The 24,595-nt window shown below is 36.3% G+C and overlaps 1 protein-coding gene and 1 long non-coding RNA gene across 5 annotated transcripts in view; one reads left to right on the top strand and one right to left on the bottom strand.

The window, feature by feature from the left end:
- Positions 1-1,209, bottom strand: part of LOC120530159 — a 32,563-nt gene extending 31,354 nt beyond the window's left edge. The window contains exon 1 of one of the 2 annotated variants that reach the window (XR_005633909.1): positions 1,140-1,209. This is a non-coding gene — a long non-coding RNA (uncharacterized LOC120530159). The remainder of the gene's footprint in view (positions 1-1,139) is intronic. The other variant, XR_005633908.1, reaches the window with a different exon arrangement.
- The window catches only part of mtrr (5-methyltetrahydrofolate-homocysteine methyltransferase reductase), a 142,980-nt gene extending 119,391 nt beyond the window's left edge, over positions 1-23,589 (top strand). For all 3 annotated transcript variants that reach the window (XM_039754372.1, XM_039754374.1, XM_039754373.1), the window contains exons 13-15: positions 13,514-13,606; positions 19,232-19,414; positions 23,181-23,589. In XM_039754372.1, the coding sequence (XP_039610306.1) occupies positions 13,514-13,606; positions 19,232-19,414; positions 23,181-23,325 (421 nt within the window). In that variant the 3' untranslated portion in view covers positions 23,326-23,589. The remainder of the gene's footprint in view (positions 1-13,513; positions 13,607-19,231; positions 19,415-23,180) is intronic.
- The last annotated feature ends 1,006 nt before the right edge of the window (positions 23,590-24,595 follow it).

Genomic DNA, 24,595 nt, shown 5'->3' with positions numbered 1-24,595 from the left:
TCAGAAGAAAGCAAGATAAACTTTTTCGGCCAAAATTCAAAGTGCTCTGTTATGCCACAGATACAATAATTCCAATGCCTCAAAAAACACTATCCCTACAGTGAAGAATGGTGGCAGCAGCATAATGCTGTGTAAATGTGTTTCATCTGCAGAGACTGAATATCTTGTTAAGACTGTTGGAAGAATGAATGGAGCTAAATACAGAAAAATTCTGGAAGAGAACCTGATGTAGTTGACTGAGATACTTAAGCTTGGTGAAAAAATACGACAGTGATCCGAAGAATTAATCCAATGCAACACTGGAGTGACTCAAAAAAATGTCCTACAGTGGCCTAGTCAACGTCCTGAACTCAATCCCACTGAGAATTTGTCACACTCTTTCAACGAAACAGCCTACACCTGAGCAGTGTGCAAAGCTGGTTCAGACTTATCCAAAAGGACTTGCTTGTTATTATTGTAAAATGAGTCTCTACTAAATATTGACATTTTTTTAATACCATGTAAATTATAACCTTTGGTCATAAGTAACATTAATATTGATTAAAAATAATCAGTGCTAGCTGTTAATGTGGCTAAAAACTAAATTACATTTTAAATATCGATAAACATACATGTGTACATATTACACACTGATAATAAAAATATACATTTCAATAATGGGTAGCCTCTTGTTTCTTTTCACTTCATTTCATATTGGAATAAATTAATTCAGAAAAATATATGTGTGTATAGTTTGATGAATATAACCAATAGCTTTAGCTACCTTATTAAAAAAACAACAAAAAAAAACACATTAAAAACTTGTGACAGAATACCTGCTTTACTCTGTAAGGTTGTAATTATTTGTTAGTTTATGCTATTGTTTGTGAGACTCTTGCGGCTGCTTTATGTTTATTCCATCTAGTATTTTAAATAGAAAGCAATACCTATGTTTACTTGAGTTTTTCAGGTCTCAGGCTGAGTAATGATTACTTTTTCAAGACCTTTTCTACATGTTTTTTTGAGTTTTGAATAACAGCAGTGGATTCACATACCACAACCATTTTCAGCTTTATATTTTCCAGATGTTTTATCCTCTCTTTCTGGTTAATCCACACAGGTGCAAGTTTAACAAAATTATTAGCACTGGCTTAAGTTACCTTGTTATTTGCATGTTCATCCATTATGATTAGCCGATCTTCAAAGATGGGAGTTATTATAAGATACGAGAGTACTTTTTTTTCCACTTTATACAACACACTGATGTGGAATGATTTACAGAAGTGACTCAAGGGCAGACCATCTAAGTAAACAAGTACAACTGTTAGGACATTTTTCAAGTACGAAATTGGCAGCAATTAAAAAAAAAAAAAGTAAGCCTTAGACCTAGAAACAGCTGTTATATTTACTAAGTGATACATCATAATCACACATATAACACACTTTAGATGAAAATATCACCTAAATAAATACTGTAAATGTACTGTGTGTATGTCACAGTAGTGCTGTATAGAGCTTTCTTGGATATATTAAGGAACTGGTTTTGTACTTCATATTTGAGAGGGATCAATTGTATACCTGATTAAAAGTTGCAGTAGCTACAAAAAATACTTTACCTTATTTAAATATCTTAATTTTTAAATTGCAAAGCATTAGTACATTAGAACATCTATACAAATAGCAATATTATTTTCCTGTTTATGTCCTTTATGTCCTGTTCCTTCTGTTTCAGAAAATATTAAACAGGAAGGAAATTCCTGGGATTGCTTTGCTGTTGCAAATAGAGCTCTGCCAAAGAAAGACCATAACAGTTTAGACAATAGCATTTGTCTGCTGAGTATACTTTTTTTTCCCCTGATTTGGAGAGTTTAACATATATCTTGTGCTTTTCTTTTTTGAAGTGGACTGTAGTGTTACGTTCATTCGATCAGGATTGGTCAATAAGCTACCAGTTATAGTGTTCTGTCCAGCATAATCCTAAACAAGACAGGGAGTGAACGTAGTATTGGATCGGGACTAAAATTTTGACTTTAGTATCAATTCCAGCTTTCAGATCATTTCTGTACTGGTACGGAAATAACGGATTACCCTTGCACTTCCATCTCTCATAATTATTTATTATTTATTCTTCCTCCTCACAAATACGAGCACCTCCCTGCTGCATTGTTCCCTGTAAATCATAACGAGCAGCAGTTTGGAGCAGTTCTGGGTCCGAGGTAGATGTTATATGTACATTAAATTTACTGTTTACTTCTGGTAATTAAATTAATAACATGCTGCTGTTGTACTATTTTAAAATTTGGTGCTTTCAGTACCAGTATACTGCACAACCATAAGCGGTTGAGGGTCCGTTGATATTCTAGAAGCCTCCATTAATATAGCTAATATAGATATCCAGCTGCGGTGGGTTGGCACCCTGCCCAGGATTGGTTTCTGCCTTGTGCCCTGTGTTGGCTGGGATTGGCTCCAGCAGACCCCCATGACCCTATTCGGATTCAGCGGGTTAGAAACTGGATGGATGGATGGATGGATAGATATCCAGCCAAGTTTGAGCAAATGGCTATGTTGAGACTGTTCACTGGCACATCATGCGATTGAGCTTCTGATGTGTCTAGATTTTAGGCAGTGCAAGCTAAGAGTGATGTACATGGTTTACAATTTTGTATTAGTCCATGCTTACCACAAATTAAGGAGGAATATATATTTTTCTCAACTGCTCAATTACATATGTATTGTTGTTTGTTTATATACTGATTACCAGCTAGAGTGCCTGAGGGTGGAATATTAGGAACCTGAACCTTCGACTTTATTATTTTGGACGATCCAGATGAATTTGATGGATGAGCTTTTTGTGCTCAATGGTCTGTTCTCATCACAACTTTTCTAATGTTCTAAAAGTAATTTACTCCTCGCACTTAACCACTGATGATCTTCAGGTGTAAGGATTGCAACCAAAAACCAGTTAGAATTCAATATCAGCCTCAAACACATCTGTGGAGGAATTCCACCTGGATATTCTTTGTAGAACAGTTATTTCAGAAATAATTGCTGGGTTTTCAAGCATTAATTGTTACAGGTCTTGTGATGTTTAGATCTATACTTTGGGTATGCAAGTCGAAAATTTCAGTTTTCCCTCTTATCATCTGTTATGCTGTGGACATGCTTTTTGTGTTTTAGATCATTACCCTGTTGTAGGACCCAGCTATAATTCAGGTTTGGTGCAAAGGTGGATGATTTAAACGCTCTCCTTAAGACATTTCTGATAGAGAACAGAACTTATGGTTTCTTTATTTCTGGCAAGTGGTTTGGGTCAAGAGGCAGCAAAACATCATTGCACCATCACACTAACATCAACATGTTTAACTCTTGGTATCATATTATTAATGCAGAATGTTGTATTCACTTTACATTGGATCTAATAGGACCCACGTCACCTAGAAATTTCCACTTTTGTCTCATCTGTCCATAGAAATTCCTTTCAAAAGCCTTGGGGATGATTCAGGTGCTTATTGGCAAAAGAGGCACAAGCATTTGTTATTTTTGTTAGCAGTGTATTTAACCTTGCTGATCTTCAATGAAGGCCATTATCCTCCAGCGTTTTTCAGATTCTAGAGTCCTGAAGACGCATGTAGTGTTTTTGTTTTGTTTTTTAATTATAAATATATAATACCATCTGCCTTCCTGAATGATTTTTCACGGCACCATTGGAGTAATTTTGATAGGGTTGACACTCCTCTGAAGATTCACTACTGTTTCAGGTGTTTTGTGTTTAGAGTTTATGACTCTCCACTGTGGCTCAGGGGAGTTCTAGAGCTGTACAAATGGCTTTTTAACCCTTTCCAGACTAAAGCATTTTTTTACATTCTGTAATGGTGGTATTATGTGCTTGTTGAATCGTTGTGCTAAGGAGTTGATTTTGAAGGTAAGGGTCAAAATAAGAGAGGTTTATATTTATTATAGCTGGTTATAGTTAAGCCTGTCTGATTTCATTTATGTTGACTTGAATTATCCTTTTAAGTGGATTGATTTAAATAGGGGCTGTTACTTTTTCACACAGTTCTAGTTTGTGTTTAGGTATTTTTAGTCATTAATTAAATTACACAAGTTAAAGTGTTATTTGTTCACTTAGGTGCTTTTTAATTAGTATTTGAGTTTGTTTGAAAATTCAGTGTCACAATTTTGAAGAAATTATGCTGGAAATAAATACTTGTTTTCAGTACTCTAATGAACAATGATGATAGTAAGTTCAGTGTCTGTATGATGATAGATGAGGTGAATATTTTGGGTAATGGATGGATGTAAATGGAAGGCTTTAGCATGTAAAAAGAAGTATTAAAATATTTCCTTATAATTTGACACTCAGAAATGGTGAGAGATTATCATATAACATGTATTTGTATTCTTCATATTATGAAATATTGTTGGGGGGGAAACATTATTTGCAGTATAATAAAGCATCTCATACTGACACACTGGCAAAAAGAATAAGATAAAGATATCTAAGATGGATTATCTGAATTAAAGAGAAACTCATTGGCCTATGTTTTGGCAGAGTCAGCTGGCAATGAGACATTTAGTAGGCTTTGACACAAAAAAAGCATATTCTTCATGTTTGGTACTGAGCAATACAGCACAGCTGAAACATTGTGTATATAGCTTTTTACTTTTTCATTTTCAGCAATAAAATATCCTTTCTCCCCTCTATAAAAGGAATTCACATTGACTTTTCTAATAACCTAGTATTTAATCCTTGTCTTAGATATTCATGATCCAGTCTTTGTGTAGATTTTCTGTCTGCCAAAAGATCCATATGAGGATTGAATACTTAAAGCGTTGCTTCTTTTTGCTTTCCAATGTTTATTCTGTAAAGTCTAACAAAGAGAAAAATTAAACCTTTTTTACAGAAATTAAATTACTTTTCCAGTTAATAATTGAGTACTGTAACACTGCAGTCACATCACACATGTGTTTGCGTTATGTGGTCTCAGCTTTAGGGTGGGGAAACGGGCCAATTTAAATATTTGTGCAAGAATAACAAGGATACCTAAAGTGGCTAGTATGCTCAAAACAATCCTCTCCTAGATGTTGAGATTTCCATAGACGTGTGTGTATGTGTATATATATATGTGTATATATGTATATATATATATGTGTGTGTATGTGTATATATATATATGTATATATATATATATATATATATATATATATATGTATATATGTATATATATATGTATATATATATATATATATGTATATATGTATATATGTATATATATATATGTGTGTATATATATATATATGTGTATATATATATATATATATATATGTATATTATGTATGTATATATATGTGTATATATGTGTATATATATATATATATGTGTGTATATGTATATATATATATGTGTATATATATATGTATATATATATGTATATATGTATATATATATGTGTATATATATGTATATATATGTATGTATATATGTGTGCTTACTAAGTTTCGTGAAACTGGTTCAGTGTTGGATTTGCCAAAATGTGGACTCATGAAAACTGTCACTAATGAAGAAACACCAGTGGCTGTCCTAGCTTCATTCAGCAAGAGCCCACAGCGTAGCGCTCGCCACATGTCAATGTAGAGTGGCATTAGTCGAACATCCCTTCGGCGGATATTAACCTACTCACAAATGGCACCCTTACAAACTCCAGCTACTGCAGCATCTCAACGAGGATAACCCAGATCGGGGCACTGAATTTGCAGAATGGGCAAAACAAAAATTGGAACAGGACCCTCAGTTTACGCAGAAGATTTTGTTCAGTGATGAGGCAAACTTTTATGTGAATGGTGAAGTTAACAAACAAAACCACCGCTACTGGTCTGACACTAACCCACATTAGATAGATCCCTCCAAGACTGTTGGAACAAAAAAATTGATGGTATAGTTTGGTATATGGGGTACAAAGATAGTGGGACCATTCTTCATCAATGGAAACCTCAAGGTCACTGGATATGCGAAATTGCTACATAATGATGCGTTTCCCTCTTTATGCACTGAAGCTGGCATGTTCCCTGAGTTTTTCCAGCAAGATGGTGCACCACCACATTATGGGTGTCAGGTCTTAGCATTCCTAGATGAACAGTTTCCTGGAAAGTGGATTGGTCGTCGTGGGCCAGTTGAATGGCCCCCAAGGTCTCCTGATCTGACCCCCTTAGACTTTTATCTTTGGGGTCATCTGAAGGCAATTGTCTATGCTGTGAAGATACTAGATGTACAGCACCTGAAACTACGGATACTGGAAGCCTGTGCTAGCATTTCTCCTGCGGTGTTGCTATCAGTGTGTGAAGAGTGGGAGAAGAGGGTTGCATTAACAATCCAACACAATGGGCAGCACATTGAACACATTTTATAAGTGGTAAATAACTCATGAAAGAATAAAGTTATGTTAAAACCAAGCACACCATTGTTTTTCTTGTGAAATTCCCAATAAGTTTGATGTGTCACATGACCCTCTTCCTATTGAAAAAACAAAAGTTGGATCTAAAATGGCCAACTTCCAAATGGTCACCACCCATCTTGAAAAGTTTCCCCCCTCACATATACTAATGTGCCACAAACAGGAAGTTAATATCATAATATATGGCCCACCCTGTATATATATGTGTATATATATGTATATATATATATATATATATACATATACATATATATATATATATATATATATATATATATATATATATATATATATATATATATATATAATTCTCAAAAGAATTAAAGGAACACTTTTAATCAGAGTATAGCATAAAGTCAATGAAACTTATGGGATATTAATCTGGTCAGTTAAGTAGCAGAGGGGTTGTTAATCAGTTTCAGCTGCTGTGGTGTTAATGAAATTAACAACAGATGCACTAGAGGGGCAACAATGAGATGACCCCCAAAACAGGAATGGTTTAACAGGTGGAGGCCACTGACATTTTTCCCTCCTCATCTTTTCTGACTGTTTCTTCACTAGTTTTGCATTTGGCTACAGTCAGTGTCACTACTGGTAGCATGAGGCGATACCTGGACCCTACAGAGGTTGCACAGGTAGTCCAACTTCTCCAGGATGGCACATCAATACGTGTCATTGCCAGAAGGTTTGCTGTGTCTCCCTGCACAGTCTCAAGGGCATGGAGGAGATTCTAGGAGACAAGCAGTTACTCTAGGAGAGCTGGAGAGGGCCATAGAAGGTCCATAACCCATCAGCAGGACCAGTATCTGCTCCTTTGGGCAAGGAGGAACAGGATGAGCACTGCCAGAGCCCTACAAAATGACCTCCAGCAGGCCACTGGTGTGAATGTCTCTGACCAAACAACCAGAAAGACTTCATGAGGGTGACCCAAGGGCCCCATGTCCTCTAATGGGCCCTGAGCTCACTGCCCAGCAGCATGCAGCTCGATTGGCATTCGCCATAGAATACCAGAATTGGCAGATGCACCACTGGTGCCCTGTGCTTTTTACAGATGAGAGCAGGTTCACCCTGAGCACGTGACAGAAGTGAAAGGGTCTGGAGAAGCCATGGAGAACATTATGCTGCCTGTAACATCATTCAGCATGAGCAGTTTGGTGGTGGGTTAATGATTGTCTGGGGAGGCATATCCATGGAGGGTCACACAGACCGCTACAGGCTTGACAAAGGCACCTTGGCTGCCATTAGGTATCAGGATGAAATCCTTGGACCCATTGTCAGACCCTATGCTGGTACAGTGGCTCCTGGTGCACGACAATTCCTGGCCTCATGTGGTGAGAGTATGCAGGCAGTTCCTGGAGGATGAAGGAATTGATACCATTGACTGGCCACCACACTTTCCTGACCTAAATCCAATAGAACACCTCTGGGACATTATGTTTTGGTCCATCCAATGCCACCAGGTTGCACCTCAGACTGTCCAGGAGCTCAGTGATGCCCTGGTCCAGATCTGGGAGGAGATCCCCACAACACCATCTGTCATCTCATTAGAAGCATGCACCGATGTTGTCAGGCATGTATACAAGAACACAGGGGCCATACAAAGTGCTGCGTACAATTTTGAGTTGCTGCAATTAAATTTTGGCAAAATGGACTAGCCTGCCACATAATTTTTTCACTCTGATTTTTGGGGTGTCTTTGAATTCAGGGCTCTGTAGGTTGATCATTTTCATTTCCATCAAACGATGTGGCATCCTTTCGTTCCTAACACATTACCCAGTCTATATCAGTATAGATATCCAGGAGGATTTCTTTTTCCCATTGAGATCTGATGTGTTTTCAAAGTGTTCCTTTAATTTTTTTGAGCAGTTTATATATATATATATATATATGTGTGTGTGTGTGTGTGTGAATGTATATATATGTGTGTGTGTATGTGTATATATGTATATGTATATGTATGTAAAAAAAAAAAAAAGTTGGGACACTATACAAATCGTGAATAAAAACTGAATTCAATGATGTGGAGGTGCCAACTTCTAATATTTTATTCAGAATAGAGCATAAATCACGGAACAAAAGTTTAAACTGAGAAAATGTATCATTTTAAGGGAAAAATATGTTAATTCAGAATTTCATGGTGTCAACAAATCCCAAAAAAGTTGGGACAAGGCCATTTTCACCACTGTGTGGCATCTCCCCTTCTTCTTACAACACTCAACAGACGTCTGGGGACCGAGGAGACCAGTTTCTCAAGTTTAGAAATAGGAATGCTCTCCCATTCTTGTCTAATACAGGCCTCTAACTGTTCAATCATCTTGGGCCTTCTTTGTCGCACCTTCCTCTTTATGATGCGCCAAATGTTCTCTATAGGTGAAAGATCTGGACTGCAGACTGGCCATTTCAGTACCCGGATCCTTCTCCTACGCAGCCATGATGTTGTGATTGATGCAGAATGTGGTAGGCATTATCTTGTTGAAAAATGCAGGGTCTTCCCTGAAAGAGATGACATCTGGATGGGAGCATATGTTGTTCTAGAACCTGAATATATTTTTCTGCATTGATGGTGCCTTTCCAGACATGCAAGCTGCCCATGCCACACGCACTCATGCAACCCCATACCATCAGAGATGCAGGCTTCTGAACTGAGCGTTGATAACAACTTGGGTTGTTCTTGTCCTCTTGTCCAATATGGTTTTACGGCCTTGACCCTTATGCACAGAGATTGTTCCAGATTCTCTGAATCTTCGGATGATGTTATGCACAGTTGATGATGATAGATGCAAAGTCTTTGCAATTTTTCGCTGGGTAACACCTTTCTGATATCGCTCCACTATCTTTCTGCGCAACATTGTGGGAATTGGTGATCCTCTACCCATCTTGGCTTCTGAGAGACACTGCCACTCTGAGAAGCTCTTTTGATACCCAATCATGTTGCCAATTGACCTAATTAGTGTTTATTGGTCTTCCAGCTCTTCGTTATGCTCAAATTTACTTTTTCCAGCCTCTTATTGCTACTTGTCCCAACTTTTTGGGATTTGTTGACACCGTGAAATTTTGAATCAACATATTTTTCCTTTAAAATGATACATTTACTCGGATTAAATGTTTGATCTGTCATCTACGTTCTATTACAAATAAAATATTGACATTTGCCATCTCCACATCATTGCATTCAGTTTTTATTCACAATTTGTTTAGTGTCCCAACTTTTTGGAATCCGTTTGTATGTATATATGTGTGTGTGTATATATATATATATATATAATATATATATATATATATATAAATATATATATATATATATATATATAAATATATATATAGAGAGAGAGAGAGAGAGAGATAAGAGATTATATCTATATATAGATATATATATAGATATAGATATATATATGTACAGTGGAACCTCGGTTCACTTACAACTCGGTTCACGACCAAAAAGCTTGCCATACTTTTGCCTCAGTTCACAACCACACACTCGGTATACGAACAAGCCAGTTTCCCTTGCCTGCCTGCCTGAGCTGATCTGAGAGAGAGAGAGAGAGCAAGAGCGAGCGAGCGAGCGAGCACATGCCTGCTGGGGAGGGGGAGGAGGAGATTGCTGCACGTGTTTGCCTGCCTATCTGCAGGCTGTAGGTGCTAGCACACCATCCCCCCCCACCACAGGCAGCCTGAGAGAGAGAGAAAGCGAGGGAGCCGCTGCTGCAAGAGCTCTGTTCATTGTTCTCCTTCCATTGGCTTTTAAGCAAGTGAAGGGTGGTGAGAAGAAAATTTTGAAGAAAATTGAAATCGAAGTAAAGAGAAATTACAAGAGGTGGAAAAACTGTTTACCAGTTTACTCATTTACCAATTTGAGAACCCTCATGCTTTCAAGCAGCATAATGTAAACAAAGCCAGACTGCCAGCAAACATGAAGGGGTGGGTCACAAGAACTTTGTTTTTTGAATGGCTGCATGAGGCTTTCACTCCAACCAGCTAAACAGCTAAAAGCACCAGAAACCCAAGAAATCACAAGAGAGAAAAAACCTGAAGGAAAACATTTCATGCCAGAACTCGACTCATGCAAAGTTAGTTTTCTTGATGGTTTTTGTATTACGAATTTTTCAAAAGTTAATTTTTCAGTTCATAACGCGATTTGTTGCAAATGTTCGCTTTTTCCTTGTGCTTAAAACTCATGAAAGTGTTTGCAGATGGAGTTTTTCATAGCGCGATTAGGTGCAATGTTACCTTTCTCTTTTTTCAAATGTTCCTTTTTTGTGCCTAAAACTCATTTTATAAAAAGTGTTTACAGCGATCAGGCTTGAAGTTTAATAGCGTGATCTCCTGCAATCTTACTTTTTTGGTTGCTTGTGAGTTGGTTTTTAAATGCACTTCGGATTTGGTCGATGTTCCTTTTTTTTCTGCTGTGCTTAAAACTCATTTTAAAAAAAATGCTGCGCGAGCACCTGCTACAGAGAGATTAGAGAGCACGAGCGAGCAAGCGCAGAGAGAGAGCGCGCAGCTGACAGGGAAGGGATGGGGGGGTGTGTGTGTGTGTGTGCGTGCGTGTGTGTGTGCGTGCGTGTGTGCGCGTCGTGCTACAGAGAGAGAGAGAGAGAGAGCGCGTGAGCCAGGCTGCTCCTGTAGCTGAGGGAGGGAGGGGCTTTGTTGGTGTGTGTGCTACAGGAGAGAGCGAGCGAGCCAGCTCGTGTAGCTGAGCAGGGAGCCTGGGTGTTTTGTGTCAGTGTTATTCAATGTTTTTACATTAGTTTACTATTACACTGTGCATTCTATGGTGTAATTAACTATATTTGTGCTTAATCTTTACATATTTTTACATATTTACATACAGTTTGTACGTTCTAGAACGGATTAATTGTATTTACATACAATCCTATGGGGGAAACTGCTTTGGTTCACGACCAACTCGGTTTACGACCAAAGTTCTGGAACGAATTATGGTCGTGAACCGAGGTTCCACTGTATATATATATATATATATATATATATATATATATATATATATATATATATATATATATATATATATATATATATATATATATATATATATATATATATATATATATATATATACACAGTGGTGTGAAAACTATTTGCCCCTTCCTGATTTCTTATTCTTTTGCATGTTTGTCACACAAAATGTTTCTGATCATCAAACACATTTAACCATTAGTCAAATATAACACAAGTAAACACAAAATGCAGTTTTTAAATGATGGTTTTATTATTTAGGGAGAAAAAATCCAAACCTACATGGCCCTGTGTGAAAATTAGTTGCCCCTGAACCTAATAACTGGTTGGGCCACCCTTAGCAGCAATAACTGCAATCCAGCGTTTGCGATAACTTGCAATGAGTCTTTACAGCGCTCTGGATGAATTTTGGCCCACTCATCTTTGCAGAATTGTTGTAATTCAGCTTTATTTGAGGGTTTTCTAGCATGAACCGCCTTTTAAGGTCATGCCATAGCATCTCAATTGGATTCAGGTCAGGACTTTGTCTAGGCCACTCCAAAGTCTTCATTTTGTTTTTCTTCAGCCATTCAGAGGTGGATTTGCTGGTGTGTTTTGGGTCATTGTCCTGTTGCAGCACCCAAGATCGCTTCAGCTTGAGTTGACGAACAGATGGCGGACATTCTCCTTCAGGATTTTTGGTAGACAGTAGAATTCATGGTTCCATCTATCACAGCAAGCCTTCCAGGTCCTGAAGCAGCAAAACAACCCCAGACCATCACACTACCACCACCATATTTTACTGTTGGTATGATGTTCTTTTCTGAAATGCTGTGTTCCTTTTACGCCAGATGTAACGGGACATTTGCCTTCCAAAAGTTCAACTTTTGTCTCATCAGTCCACAAGGTATTTTCCCAAAAGTCTTGGCAATCATTGAGATGTTTCTTAGCAAAATTGAGACGAGCCCTAATGTTCTTTTGCTTAACAGTGGTTTGTGTCTTGGAAATCTGCCATGCAGGCCGTTTTTGCTCAGTCTCTTTCTTATGGTGAAGTCGTGAACACTGACCTTAATTGAGGCAAGTGAGGCCTGCAGTTCTTTAGACGTTGTCCTGGGGTCTTTTGACCTCTCGGATGAGTCATCTCTCGCTCTTGGGGTAATTTTGGTCGGCCGGCCACTCCTGGGAAGGTTCACCACTGTTCCATGTTTTTGCCATTTGTGGATAATGGCTGTCACTGTGGTTTGCTGGAGTCCCAAAGCTTTAGAAATGGCTTTATAACCTTTACCAGACTGATAGATCTCAATTACTTCTGTTCTCATTTGTTCCTGAATTTCTTTGGATCTTGGCATGATGTCTAGCTTTTGAGGTGCTTTTGGTCTACTTCTCTGTGTCAGGCAGCTCCTATTTAAGTGATTTCTTGATTGAAACAGGTGTGGCAGTAATCAGGCCTGGGGGTGGCTACGGAAATTGAACTCAGGTGTGATACACCACAGGTAGGTTATTTTTAACAAGGGGCAATTACTTTTTCACACAGGGCCATGTAGGTTTGGATTTTTTTTCTCCCTAAATAATTAAAACCATCATTTAAAAACTGCATGTTGTGTTTACTTGTTTTATATTTGACTAATGGTTAAATGTGTTTGATGATCAGAAACATTTTGTGTGACAAACATGCAAAAGAATAAGAAATCAGGAAGGGGGCAAATAGTTTTTCACACCACTATATATATATACATGGTGGATATGATTCTTAAGATGAGCATTTTAATATTCAGTACCTTCTAAAGGGGCTATTTTTTTTGCAGTTTGACTGATCTACTTATGTTTTTGTTTTCTTTTTTTCTTTTTTTACTTATAGTAACTAAGTTTTTAATTCTTAAGAAGTTTGACTTTGACTAATGTCTGTTTATTGTAACTTTCTAGTTTATTCCTTTTTATTTAATTTGCTTTTATATCTATTATCTACAAATCTTTTTACACCCGTCTAAAAAAATCAGTCTTCCTACTGCCCTGTGATGAGGCACTGTTGTAAGCACATTAACATTTTACAGTTTTTGCATGGTCCTTCAGATATTTTAAAAATAAAATAGTAATTTTTTTCTGTAAATTTTGTTGTCTGTTGCCTATAGAAAGAAGCAAAGGGAGGAACATCCGGACGTTAGTTTTGGTGAGACCTGGCTCTTTTTCGGTTGTCGGCACAAGGACAGGGACTTTATTTTCAGGTAAATGTATTTTCTATCTAATAATGTCTCTGTTCTGGGTAGCTGAATGTGTGTTCAGATCAAATTAAATTTCTTCATATAACGTCAAACCATGTAAAAGTCACCTTAAAATAAAATTATTCTGGAGCAGATTAATAATAATAAATAATAAAGCAACCATTTATGTGACTAACATTTGAATATATGTGTAATATATACATATAATTTTTAGCTAACATTAACTAGAATGTAGTACAAAGAAAGATACTGTGTATATATGTATGGTAATGATATTCTAGAGATTTATACCTTTTAGTAGCACAATAACAGTTTTTTGGTTTAAAAAGAATTTATTAAACATCATTGTATATGATATTCTTCAATTTAAACAATAGTTCTTACGCATGTCATTAAAGGAAAATATGGAAGACTAGAATTAGTTATGGTATCCATCTTTATACACTCTTCTCTGATATGCCTGTTAGGGGTATGTGGGTGAGAAGAATCAATTGAGATCAATTGTCAGTTTTACTTTTGCTAATGCCAAATTGACCATAATTATTGATGAGCTTCCCAGTTTATTTTCCTTAATATTCTTTGGAGATGGGGTTCTTTGTCTCTTAGACTATATCATGGTACCTGAAGTAAACATATTTGTGACAAAGAAAATAATAAAAATTATTGCCCACTAGGACTGTAGAAATAGGATAATTACTTATAATCTCACTGAGCGAATTTTTAGGAATACCCATACAGCAGCTTAGCCATGCAGTCACTGAATTACCTAACTATGTGGCAGAAGCACAATGCATAAAATCATACAGAAACAGTTCAAATATCAAAATGGATAAGGAATGTGTTTGCCGTCATTTTGACCATGACATGGCTGTTGGTGCCAGACAGGTTGGTTTGAGTATTTCTGTAACTGCTAATCTCCTGAGATTTTCATGTCCAACAATCTCTAGAGTTTACTCAGGATGGCACAAAAATGCAATACATCCGGTGTGGGGCAGTTCTGTGGACAAAAATGTCTTGTTGATGAGTGAGGTCAGTGGAGAATGGCCAAACTAGTTTAAGCTGACAGAAAGTCTAAAGTAAGTTGGATAATGATTCTGTATAACTGTGGTGAACAGAAAAGAATCTTGAGGTAGATTGGCTACAACAGCAGAAGACCATGTCAGATTTCTCCCCTGTAAGCCAAAAAAAGAAAGATGAAGCTGCAGTGGGCACATGCTCACAAAAACTGGTTAGTTGAAGACTGGAAAAACTTAGCCTGCGCTGATAAATCTCAGTTTCTGCTGAGGCACATAAATGGTGGTAGTGGCGGTGTAATGTTTTCTATGCAGACTTTGGTCCTGTTATTGTCAATAAATCATCGTGAGTATTTTAACTGTGCATCCCTGCTTGGCCACAATTTATTCATCTTCTAACGGTTATTCCCTGCCTGGTAATGCACTACATCACAAATCAAAAATCTTGTCCAAGTGGTAAACGTGACAACAAGTAAGTGCTCTTAAATGGCAAAGACAGTCACTAGATGTGAATCCAGTAGGACACCTTTGGGATGTGGTAGAACAGGAGATTCACAGCATGAATGTGCAGCTGACAAATTTGCAGAAATTGCGTGATGCAGTCATGTCAGCATGGACTAGAATCACAAAAGAATGTTTCTAAAGTCTTGTGGAGTCTACATCACAAAGAACTTGAGGCTGTTTTGAGAGCAAAATAAGACCCTACCAATTTTTAGTAAAGAGTTCCTATTAATTTGCTCATTGTGTGTATATTAACAAAAAAGTTGGGATGTAAGACAGACTTGATTAACCAATAACACAGAAGAAGCTGGCTGTTTACCATATTTCCCCCAACAAAAGGCCGCGGCTTATGCATTAATTTTACAAACTGCGTATTTGGAGTGGCTTGCTTAAATGGGCCGGCCTATCTAAAAGCTTTCGCTAAAAGTATAATTTAGTACACAAAAAGACAACATACCCAAATGATTCGTTGAATTTAAATGTACCGTTTACTTCAAAAAAATCTTAGCTAGTGATGATGTTCATAGATACAGTTAAAATAAGTAAGTCCACAGTTCGAAAAGCATGTGAATTATGAATTGTCCAGTAGACAAAAAAATTATGTCAATTAAGATTGAGGCCATCATTGATTTAATGATCACTTAGTATAGAGTTGCAAAGGCCAACAGGGTCATGCCAAATTAGATGCTTTTACTTCAGATTGGTAAATTCAGTAATGCAGCAGTTTATCAATGAGCATTTTCTGTGGCTTACACAATGGGGCGCCCTCCAATGTGGGGCGGCCTTTCGTTGGGGATTTACGGTACTAGTACCTTGAAGATCTATTTGATCTTGGCACAGATAAGCAAGATCTCATAATACCAAGCCATTAAGCATGATGTCCAGTGCTATTTAGATTTGTGTCATAGCTCGAATTTCAAGTTATGAACACTGCTTTTAGTGAAGTACACTCTTTGTCTTTGCCATGTATTTGTCTGTCCTTGGTTTGGTGCGGTCTTTTTCAGCCACCTTTCAGTGAACATGTAGGTAAAATCTGACTTGTTCTGACACAAAAGTGTTGGTGTGGAAATTATCTTTTTGAAGAATGGGTTCTAATCCCAGACAAGCCTCAGTCAATTTGGACAGAGGTTAAGCTTGATGAATTGGATATAGTTCAGCACGCCCAGTCTATGTCTAAGGCTATGTGGAAATTAGCTTATGTGTCCAAAAAAAGTTTTTTATGCACCCAAGGGAGTGGATCAGTGTGTCCCTTCCATTAAAAGCTACAGTTTCTGCTAATAATTGCCTTATTTTGTTGTTCTTTGGTCAGAAGGATTCAGCTTATGGTTACAAGCTTTTTGGTCTGAAGGAGTTTCTACAGATGTACAGACACATCCTTTATTCACAGTTCTTGCTATCAAATGAAACTCTGAAAGCAAGCTAGCAAATGGGGTAAAGTCAGAAAAGTTAAAGGCACCTTAAGGTGACTGGGAATACAACAGCAAAAACAGATTAATGAAAATATTTTTCTTTCATAGTCTATTCTAAATGCCCTGCAAATACAATTGACAGTAGACTATTTTATTGCAAACAGAGGAGCTTTATTTTTTGGTAAGAGTCAAAAGATAATATGTATGCACAGAGCAGAAGAAAGAGCCGGGCTTAAAGAGTGTTTAAAAGATGGGATGCCAGATTTAAGAATCAAAATCTATGGCATACTGAGGAATATACTTTGAATTTGACAGCTGGTGGCATGAATGATTTGAAATGTGCAATGCTATCAAAAGATGAATATAGTCGAATATAAGTTATGTGCCTATTAATAGTTGACTTCACTTACTTGGGCAGTTTCTTGAATGCATTTATAAAATAATATGGTGCCCAGTATCCCAGTAGAGAAGTATTTTATATAGGCATAATATACATAGAATTAACTACAGAGATAAAAGTATAAAGATAAATACAAATGTGTTAATAGAGAAAGCTTTTATAGTTACAGCAATGATATTCAGTTATTATTAATATTTTAATATTACTGATGAGAAATGTCTTTTCAAATTAATGATCTACAGTCTACCTGTGAAAAGAAACAGCAGATCCGTTGTGTGTAATATGTAAATATATTAGTGCAGTAGTATATAGTTTTAATCCACATCTGTGGATTATAACACATGAACAAAACTTTGTACCAGAGCCCATTCTCTAAATATACTGAATATTGTACATTATGTGGTGTTGAAAACCAGGTTTAAAAACTTACTTTAATAACTAGCAAGAAAGATACATTTTTCTTCAAGTATCATTCAGTGAATTAAGCATGTAAACTGAGATGAATGTTCAGTAAGTAACACAGGTGACATCAAAGCTCTTTACCTAACAGAACACATATATTGTTAGGACTGGCTTCACTGCTTTCCAAAAAACATATTTTTGGCTGCATTCTAAAATGTAACATCTATGCATTAGCAACATCGTTCATTTAACATGCAATGAAACTTTAGATTTCTATTCTTTTATATGCTAAAAGAACAAATATGTGAATGTGAATTCTTTGTTTAAAAAAATAGAAGCACAGTGTTTAAGTTATTGATATTTTTTTTTTATCGAGTTATACCAAAAATATATCTTCACAATTTTCACTATTTGAGCAAAATATGCTAGTTGTAATTTATCAGTTCTCACTCCATATTTTAGATATCTTCAGAGAATCAAATAACAAAAAATATTTAGAAGAGTTTGTTTGCCTGTCCTGCATTTTCATAGTTTCATTTATCTTTGTGCCCTGTGCCCATTCACATTTATTCATTTATTTTATTGCTTTGTTTATTCCTAAATTATTCCTCAGACTTTGGAACTCTATATCTTTATTTTATTTATTTCAAATGTCTTTACTTAAATTATTTTGTTTTTGGTGGAGTGAGGTAGGTAGCAATGAGTACACGATCTGCTTTACTGTTACTTCAGTACTGGCTAGTGCTGGTTCCTCACAGCACCAGTGGTCTGCATTTGAATCTGAGGTTGGCAATTGCTTCTGTGGTGTTTGCATGTTCAAATGTGTCTTGGTAGGTTTTGCTGCACCTTACCGGTCATATTAAATAGAGATAAATTATACAGGTTTGCCTAAATTTATTCAGTGTGTTCAGAATGCATTACTTGGGAGTACAACAACAACAAAAATAGTTTGATGAAAATATTTTTCTTTTATAGTCCATTGTAAATGCCCTGTGATATGCCCTGTGAAGGACCAAAATCCCATCCAGGTTTGGTTATTGTCCTGTGTCAGGTACTGCTGACAGGTTCTGCTCCACTATCAGCCTGATTAAGTCTGGGCAATTTTGAAAACAAATACAGTAATTAAATGAATATATGGATTCCACTTTATTGATATAAATATAATAAAATATAAATATAATAATTCACAAGGATGTCTTTTACTTTACTGTCTGTAAACATCGAGAAAGACATTAAACCTATTTGGTTATCTTGTACTATCAAATATATCCTTTGCAAATCATGTTCTGTAGATCAAGCAGGTGCTTATTTTATGTTCATATTATAATATGTTCTGAAAAAGAAAATCATTTAGAAAATGAGTGAGTACCTGGAGCTTTCTGGAATAAAAAGTCTCAAAGGGCAAAAGTTTTGAAGATTGAGAAACAATTTTTGAAGTATTACATTATAATGAATGGGATGTGAATGGAACTTTATAAGTATAGAAAACTTCAGAAATGACTTACAGAACACAAAGATATTGCAGAGCAGCATGACACAACTTCACTCAGGGTACCTATTATTTAGAGCTTTGGATTGAAAATGAGTAAAGGCATCCCTTTGAGCCCTTTATGATATTGAATCCTCCATAAAAGCCCACCCATTATTAAGAGCTAACACATCTCCACATAGATTTTTTTTTTCTTTTCATTTTCCAAGATGAAAAACCAGGAAGAAATACTGAGTACAATATAGATACTGTATGAATTTCAGTACAGCATTTCATTGCTGCCTATTCATTACTAAAAAGTAAAGTTTTTATTTTACGTCTTTGGTTTACAGATTAAATAAAAATATTACTATTTTTTTTTTCATGTGTCATTCCCAAATAACGATATTTCTCTCCCCTTGTTGATGTGTACAGGGATGAGTTGGGTCGTTTCCAAGCAGAAGGTACTTTAACACACCTGAGAGTCAGTTTCTCCCGAGACCAGGATGATAGTACAGAAGAAGTAAAGCCCAAGTATGTGCAGGATAATCTCCGCTTAAATGCTCAAGATGTAGTTAGAGTTTTGTTCAAGGAAAATGGATACATCTATATTTGTGGGTAAGTAAAATATTTTTTGTAATGTTTATTCTATGAAATGCTAGGGTTGTGGCCATACAAAAAAATCAACACATTTAATTATATTGATAATCTGATGGTAGTTAATTTTAACAAATTTTATGTTCCACAAAATAGCATAGTTTAGTAACTCATCCAGTTTCTTAGTATTCTTCATGAATTACATGAAGCCATAACTTGGCATTGGAATTCTTCAACACTAGAATCCCTGAAGCCTACGAAAAAACTCGTAATCCTGGCCCACCTTAAATCCCTTCGCACCTCTCCATCAGCGTCTTTTGATTTGTAAATGTGTCGATCAGCACAAGCAGCAAATAGCCTGCTTATCCCACCCCCACCTCGACGGAGCTCACCTTGGGCATAAAGTTCTCCTAGCTCAAGCCAAGGCACCTTATCTGCATGTGAGGTACCTGGTGTTGAACAGAGTAAAAAATATATTGTCATTTGGAATACATCAATTTCATGTGTGTTCTGTGTCTATAGCAATCCGTGTAAATGTAGGATGTAATGCGAGGCAGGAATTGTTGAACACATAACTAAAAAAGAAATGTTTTGCATATTTTAGTGCTTGACAAAATGTAGACATGAAGTGTATAATGTGTGAAGACTGAAGTCCAAATATCAAATAAATACTTTTGCAAAAGGTACAACTATAACAAAACAAGTGCCCCTTTATTCAAGAATATAACCATAGAAAAAGAAATCCGGTTAGGGTACCACACTGACAAGACACAACATGATGGCTTTTGTGGTGCAGCGGTAAGAACTGCTGAATCGTAATCAAGTGGTCACTGGTTCAATTCCAAGCGCAGGCTTGTGATGATCGACACATTTACAAAATAAAACACACTGATGGAGAGGTGCAAAGGGAGTTAAAGTGGGCCAGAATTACAAGTTTTTTCATAGGCTTCAGCAATTCTAGTGTTAATAGTACAAATTACTACACATTGTCGTACTCGTTAGGCAAACTGATAATGACTGACCAATTAAAATAACCAGAGAGCACAGAAGAAAGTCACAAAAAGGATATCTGGGAATTTATGTTGAATCCAGGCCCCTGGAAGTTTGACATAGAAGTCCTAGCTGCTTTGTCATTATACTGCTCTAGCATCTACACGTTAGTAGAAATGTTTCATTGCTGAATACTGTGCTATATATAGCCTTTCATGCTGTAAACTGTTTTTCTCTTTACTGCAGCTGTATATGATTTATATAAATATACAAAGGTGCTTTCCTACAATAGGTACATTGTTGCACTGTTTAATTACTTGCCACATCAGAGTGATTGTGTCCAGTTAGATGACCTGTGATTGCGAAGATTGCAGCTCTGCGCAGCGCTTATTCCATGGCAATGCAATCTGTACCTAAACAGATTACTTTACTGTGCACATTGAAAATGATTGCTTCAAGTGAAGAAGTGAATAATATCACTCAGCAGCTCGAGTGACAAAAGAACATTAAGTTCTGTTTTTACAAATTATAGCATATCTGTCAACATAACTATAAGTAAAATTGTTGACTGGTTTTGGAATTAACATGTACAGTGGATTCAGAAGGTGTTCAGACCCCTTAATTTTTGTTCATATTTTGCTATGTTGCAGCCTTATGCTAAAGTGATTACATTTTTTTTTCCAACATTAGGCAACACCCAATACCCCAGAATGACAAAATGAAAACAGGATTTTAGGATTTTTTGCAAATTACTTAAAGATAAAAAAAACCTGAAAATGGTACATGTAGAACAAATAGTGGACAGCTGTTTTCAAGTCTATCTAGAGATGTTTGATTGGGTTTAAGTCTGGGTTCTGAGTGGGCAACTGGGGAGCTCAAAGACATTTCCAGAATTGTGCTTAGAATCATCGTCCCGTTTTTGGCCTAGTTTGGGGTTCAGGACACACTAGAACAGAATTTCTTTAAGGATATTTATGTACTTTGGTCTGTTCAACTTTCCATCAGCCCTATTTAGTCTCCAAGTCCCTGCTACTGAAAAACCACTTCACAACATTAAGCTGCCACCATGAAGCTTCACTGTTGGAATGGTATTGCGTATTTATGACACTAATCTTGGCTACTTTAGAGCAGAATATCTTGTTTCTTGCACTATGAGAGTCCTTCAAGTGCCCTTTTGCAAACTCCAAGTGGGTTTCATGTTTAGTATGTGTCTTTTACTGAGAAGAGGCTTCTGTCAGGCCACTCTGTTATAATGCCCAGTTTAGTGAAATGTTACAGTGATGATTGTCCCACTAGAAGTTTTTCCAATCTCTGCACATGTTCTCCGCAGATGTCCGTAATCACCTCTCTTTCCAAGGCCCTTCTCATGTAGTTGCACAGTTTAGTTGTGTGGTCAGCTCTAGGAAGAGCATTGGTTGTTCCAAACTTCCATTTAAGAATTATGGAGGTCACTGTGCTTTTGGGAACCTGGGTTTGTTTTTGCCTTGACATACATTGTCAACTGGTGGATCTTCTATAGACAACTATGTGCCTTTCCTAATAATGTCCAATCAATTTAATTGACCTTAGATGAACTTCAAACAAGGTGTAGAAATGCGTCTGTGATGATCAATTGAATGGTATGTCACTGAGCCATATTTCAAGATTCATAGCAAATGGTCTTAATACTTGTGTCGGTGTGATATTTCTGGTTTTTATTTTTAATAGATTTGTAAAAATTTCTAAAATCCTGGATTTGGTTTGTCATTATGGGACATTAAGTGTTGAGTGCTGTTTTTTTATACATTTTTTTTATTTTAAATAATTTTATCATAAGTTTGTTATATAACAAAATGTGAAAAAAGTGAAGGGGTCAGCTCTGAATCCATTGTATTGGGTTCTTCCTTTTGAGTTGGCCTGCTTCTTCTTCTTACTGCCATCATGAGTCTGATGTGCATAATGTGTTGTCTGTAGTGCATTAATATCATCTATATGATGTGAGTGGCAGTATGGGATCTATTTCTTGTTGTTTTGGATTGTCATATGCGGTAGCAATGTTAACTTGGCTGAAAGATATTAGTGTTACTTTTAATACGAGTATTATAAAAATAGAGTAGAGAATTTAAAAATATGAAGGAAAAATATAAGTATGAATTATTGAAAGCCATCCAACCACCCATATACCGTCTCCATCATCACCAGGTATTGGTTCTTGGAAAATTGGCCACCCTACAGTTGGAAAAACTCACACCCAAATCAGAGTTTTAAAGTCTTGCTTAATTTCATTTGTCTGAGTTTAGCTATAAATCTCAAAATACCATAATATAAAATTGAAATAACACCTGCATAAATTATATGACAAAACTCAACAGTGATGTACATACTAATGATGTATGTTGTACATGCTAAGTGAAAGTATTTTTTGTTATTGTTGTTTGTTTATAAAGAACCTAATTTGTATTATGTGATTACATTTGTTGAGTCACTGTTACAGCTAGGATACATTGACTTACTGTATGCTAAACTTTATAATGGACAATGAACTGAGTAAATGAATCACCCTAAGCATTATTCATTTTCCATTTTAATGTAAGCACCTGATAGAATATGTATGTAGATAGAGCAGGTCTGATGGTTGTGAGAAAAAATAGCAATGCAATATTTGGCTTAACATTGTATACTAAGTAAAAGGATTCCTCTGACCATACAGTCTTCCATTTCAGTTTTTGAGTCACTTACCAAAGAAAATCTAATGTGATGGCCTTTCTGATTTAGTATTCTTTGATTTCATTTTTTGGGATTACTTTTTGTCTTTCAGAGATGCAAAGAACATGGCTAAAAATGTGCATGAAGAACTGATTGACATCTTCAGCAGAGAACTGCAGATTGACAAATTAGAAGCCATGAAAGTAATAGCAGATTTACGGGAGAAGAAACGTTACTTGCAAGATATCTGGTCCTAACAAAGATGTTCAGATGAGAGCCGAGCCGAATACAAATAAAAAAAGACAAGATTTCTTTTTTTTTGCCTATTTAATTGAACATGTAGGGTGTGTGGTTTTATATGACTTACTCGGTTCATTTTAAATTGATAAAGGAAATTCACAGACACTTTATTATTTTATATTTAGACAATGCCAAGATAACTGTTAGGATGATTAGAATTGACTGAAAATATTGTATGCAAATAGTATTACTGGTTTTTAATAAAATATGCAAACAATGAATTTGGTCACATTTTTGTTAATGCTCTTACTAATGTATACCTAAAAATGTTTTTTTTTTTTTTAAATAATGTTTCAGTTTTAATTTGCTTTGTCCTATAGGTAAGAAGCAACTTTTAAGTTACTTTGAAATTTTGTTTTCTTTTTTAAATATGTTTTTCATATAAACAAATTTTATAATACATTAAATCACTTGGTATCATTTAAAATTTTATTTTTCTCCATCTTCCTATAATCATTTCCTTTCCTCTGCTAAACGAGGAAGGCTGGCATACTTTGTAGAAGCAGGGTTGATTCCCATTGACTAAGCTTTGTTTTATTTTACATTTTAGATAATCTGGCACACCCCTAACGTTTTGGAAAGCAGAAGGTGTATGGGTATCCTTCAGCTGAGTCAAAGGCAAAGCCAAAACATTGTAGCCTAGGGGGTGTCTTTTGCACCCCTTGCAGACTGGGTCTGCTCTTCAATACATTTTGGAAAGTCTGATCTTGGAAGGTGTGTACAGTGAACAGTTTTAAATCATATTAATCCTTATCTACGTAATTCTAATGGGTTAGAAATGTACTTTTTTTGAAGAGTTATTTTTTTATGCATTAGCTGCTATTGCGAGTATCCTTATATATAATTTGATACTATCCGTATGTATGGTGTTCGCAGCAATACCTTGAGCAGCCACAAGAGCAGCGGCCGAGGGAAGGAAGTCACATGACTGACATGGAACGTAGACTTGCTAATGCGACCACACGTACACAATGAGCACAACAAACGGATGAGCAGAGTACGGCTACAAATGCTACTAACACTGAAAGAAATTGTGCAAATCGGACACAAAGGACAGATGAAGAACTTGTGCTACAGAATGCTACTAACGCTGACAGACATCGTGCCAGCCGTGCACAAGCGACTGAAGAAGCTCGAGCAGCCGGAAATGCAGCACGGGTTGAAAGAAATCCCTTGTGCCTTCCGAAAAGGTCTATTTTAACCACAAATCAGTGCCATGATAACAAA

This window comes from Polypterus senegalus, chromosome 5 (assembly GCF_016835505.1).
Source record: "Polypterus senegalus isolate Bchr_013 chromosome 5, ASM1683550v1, whole genome shotgun sequence".
Lineage (NCBI taxonomy): Eukaryota > Metazoa > Chordata > Cladistia > Polypteriformes > Polypteridae > Polypterus > Polypterus senegalus.
Note: the sequence above shows the minus strand (reverse complement) of the source record. Positions and strands in the feature narration are given on the sequence as shown.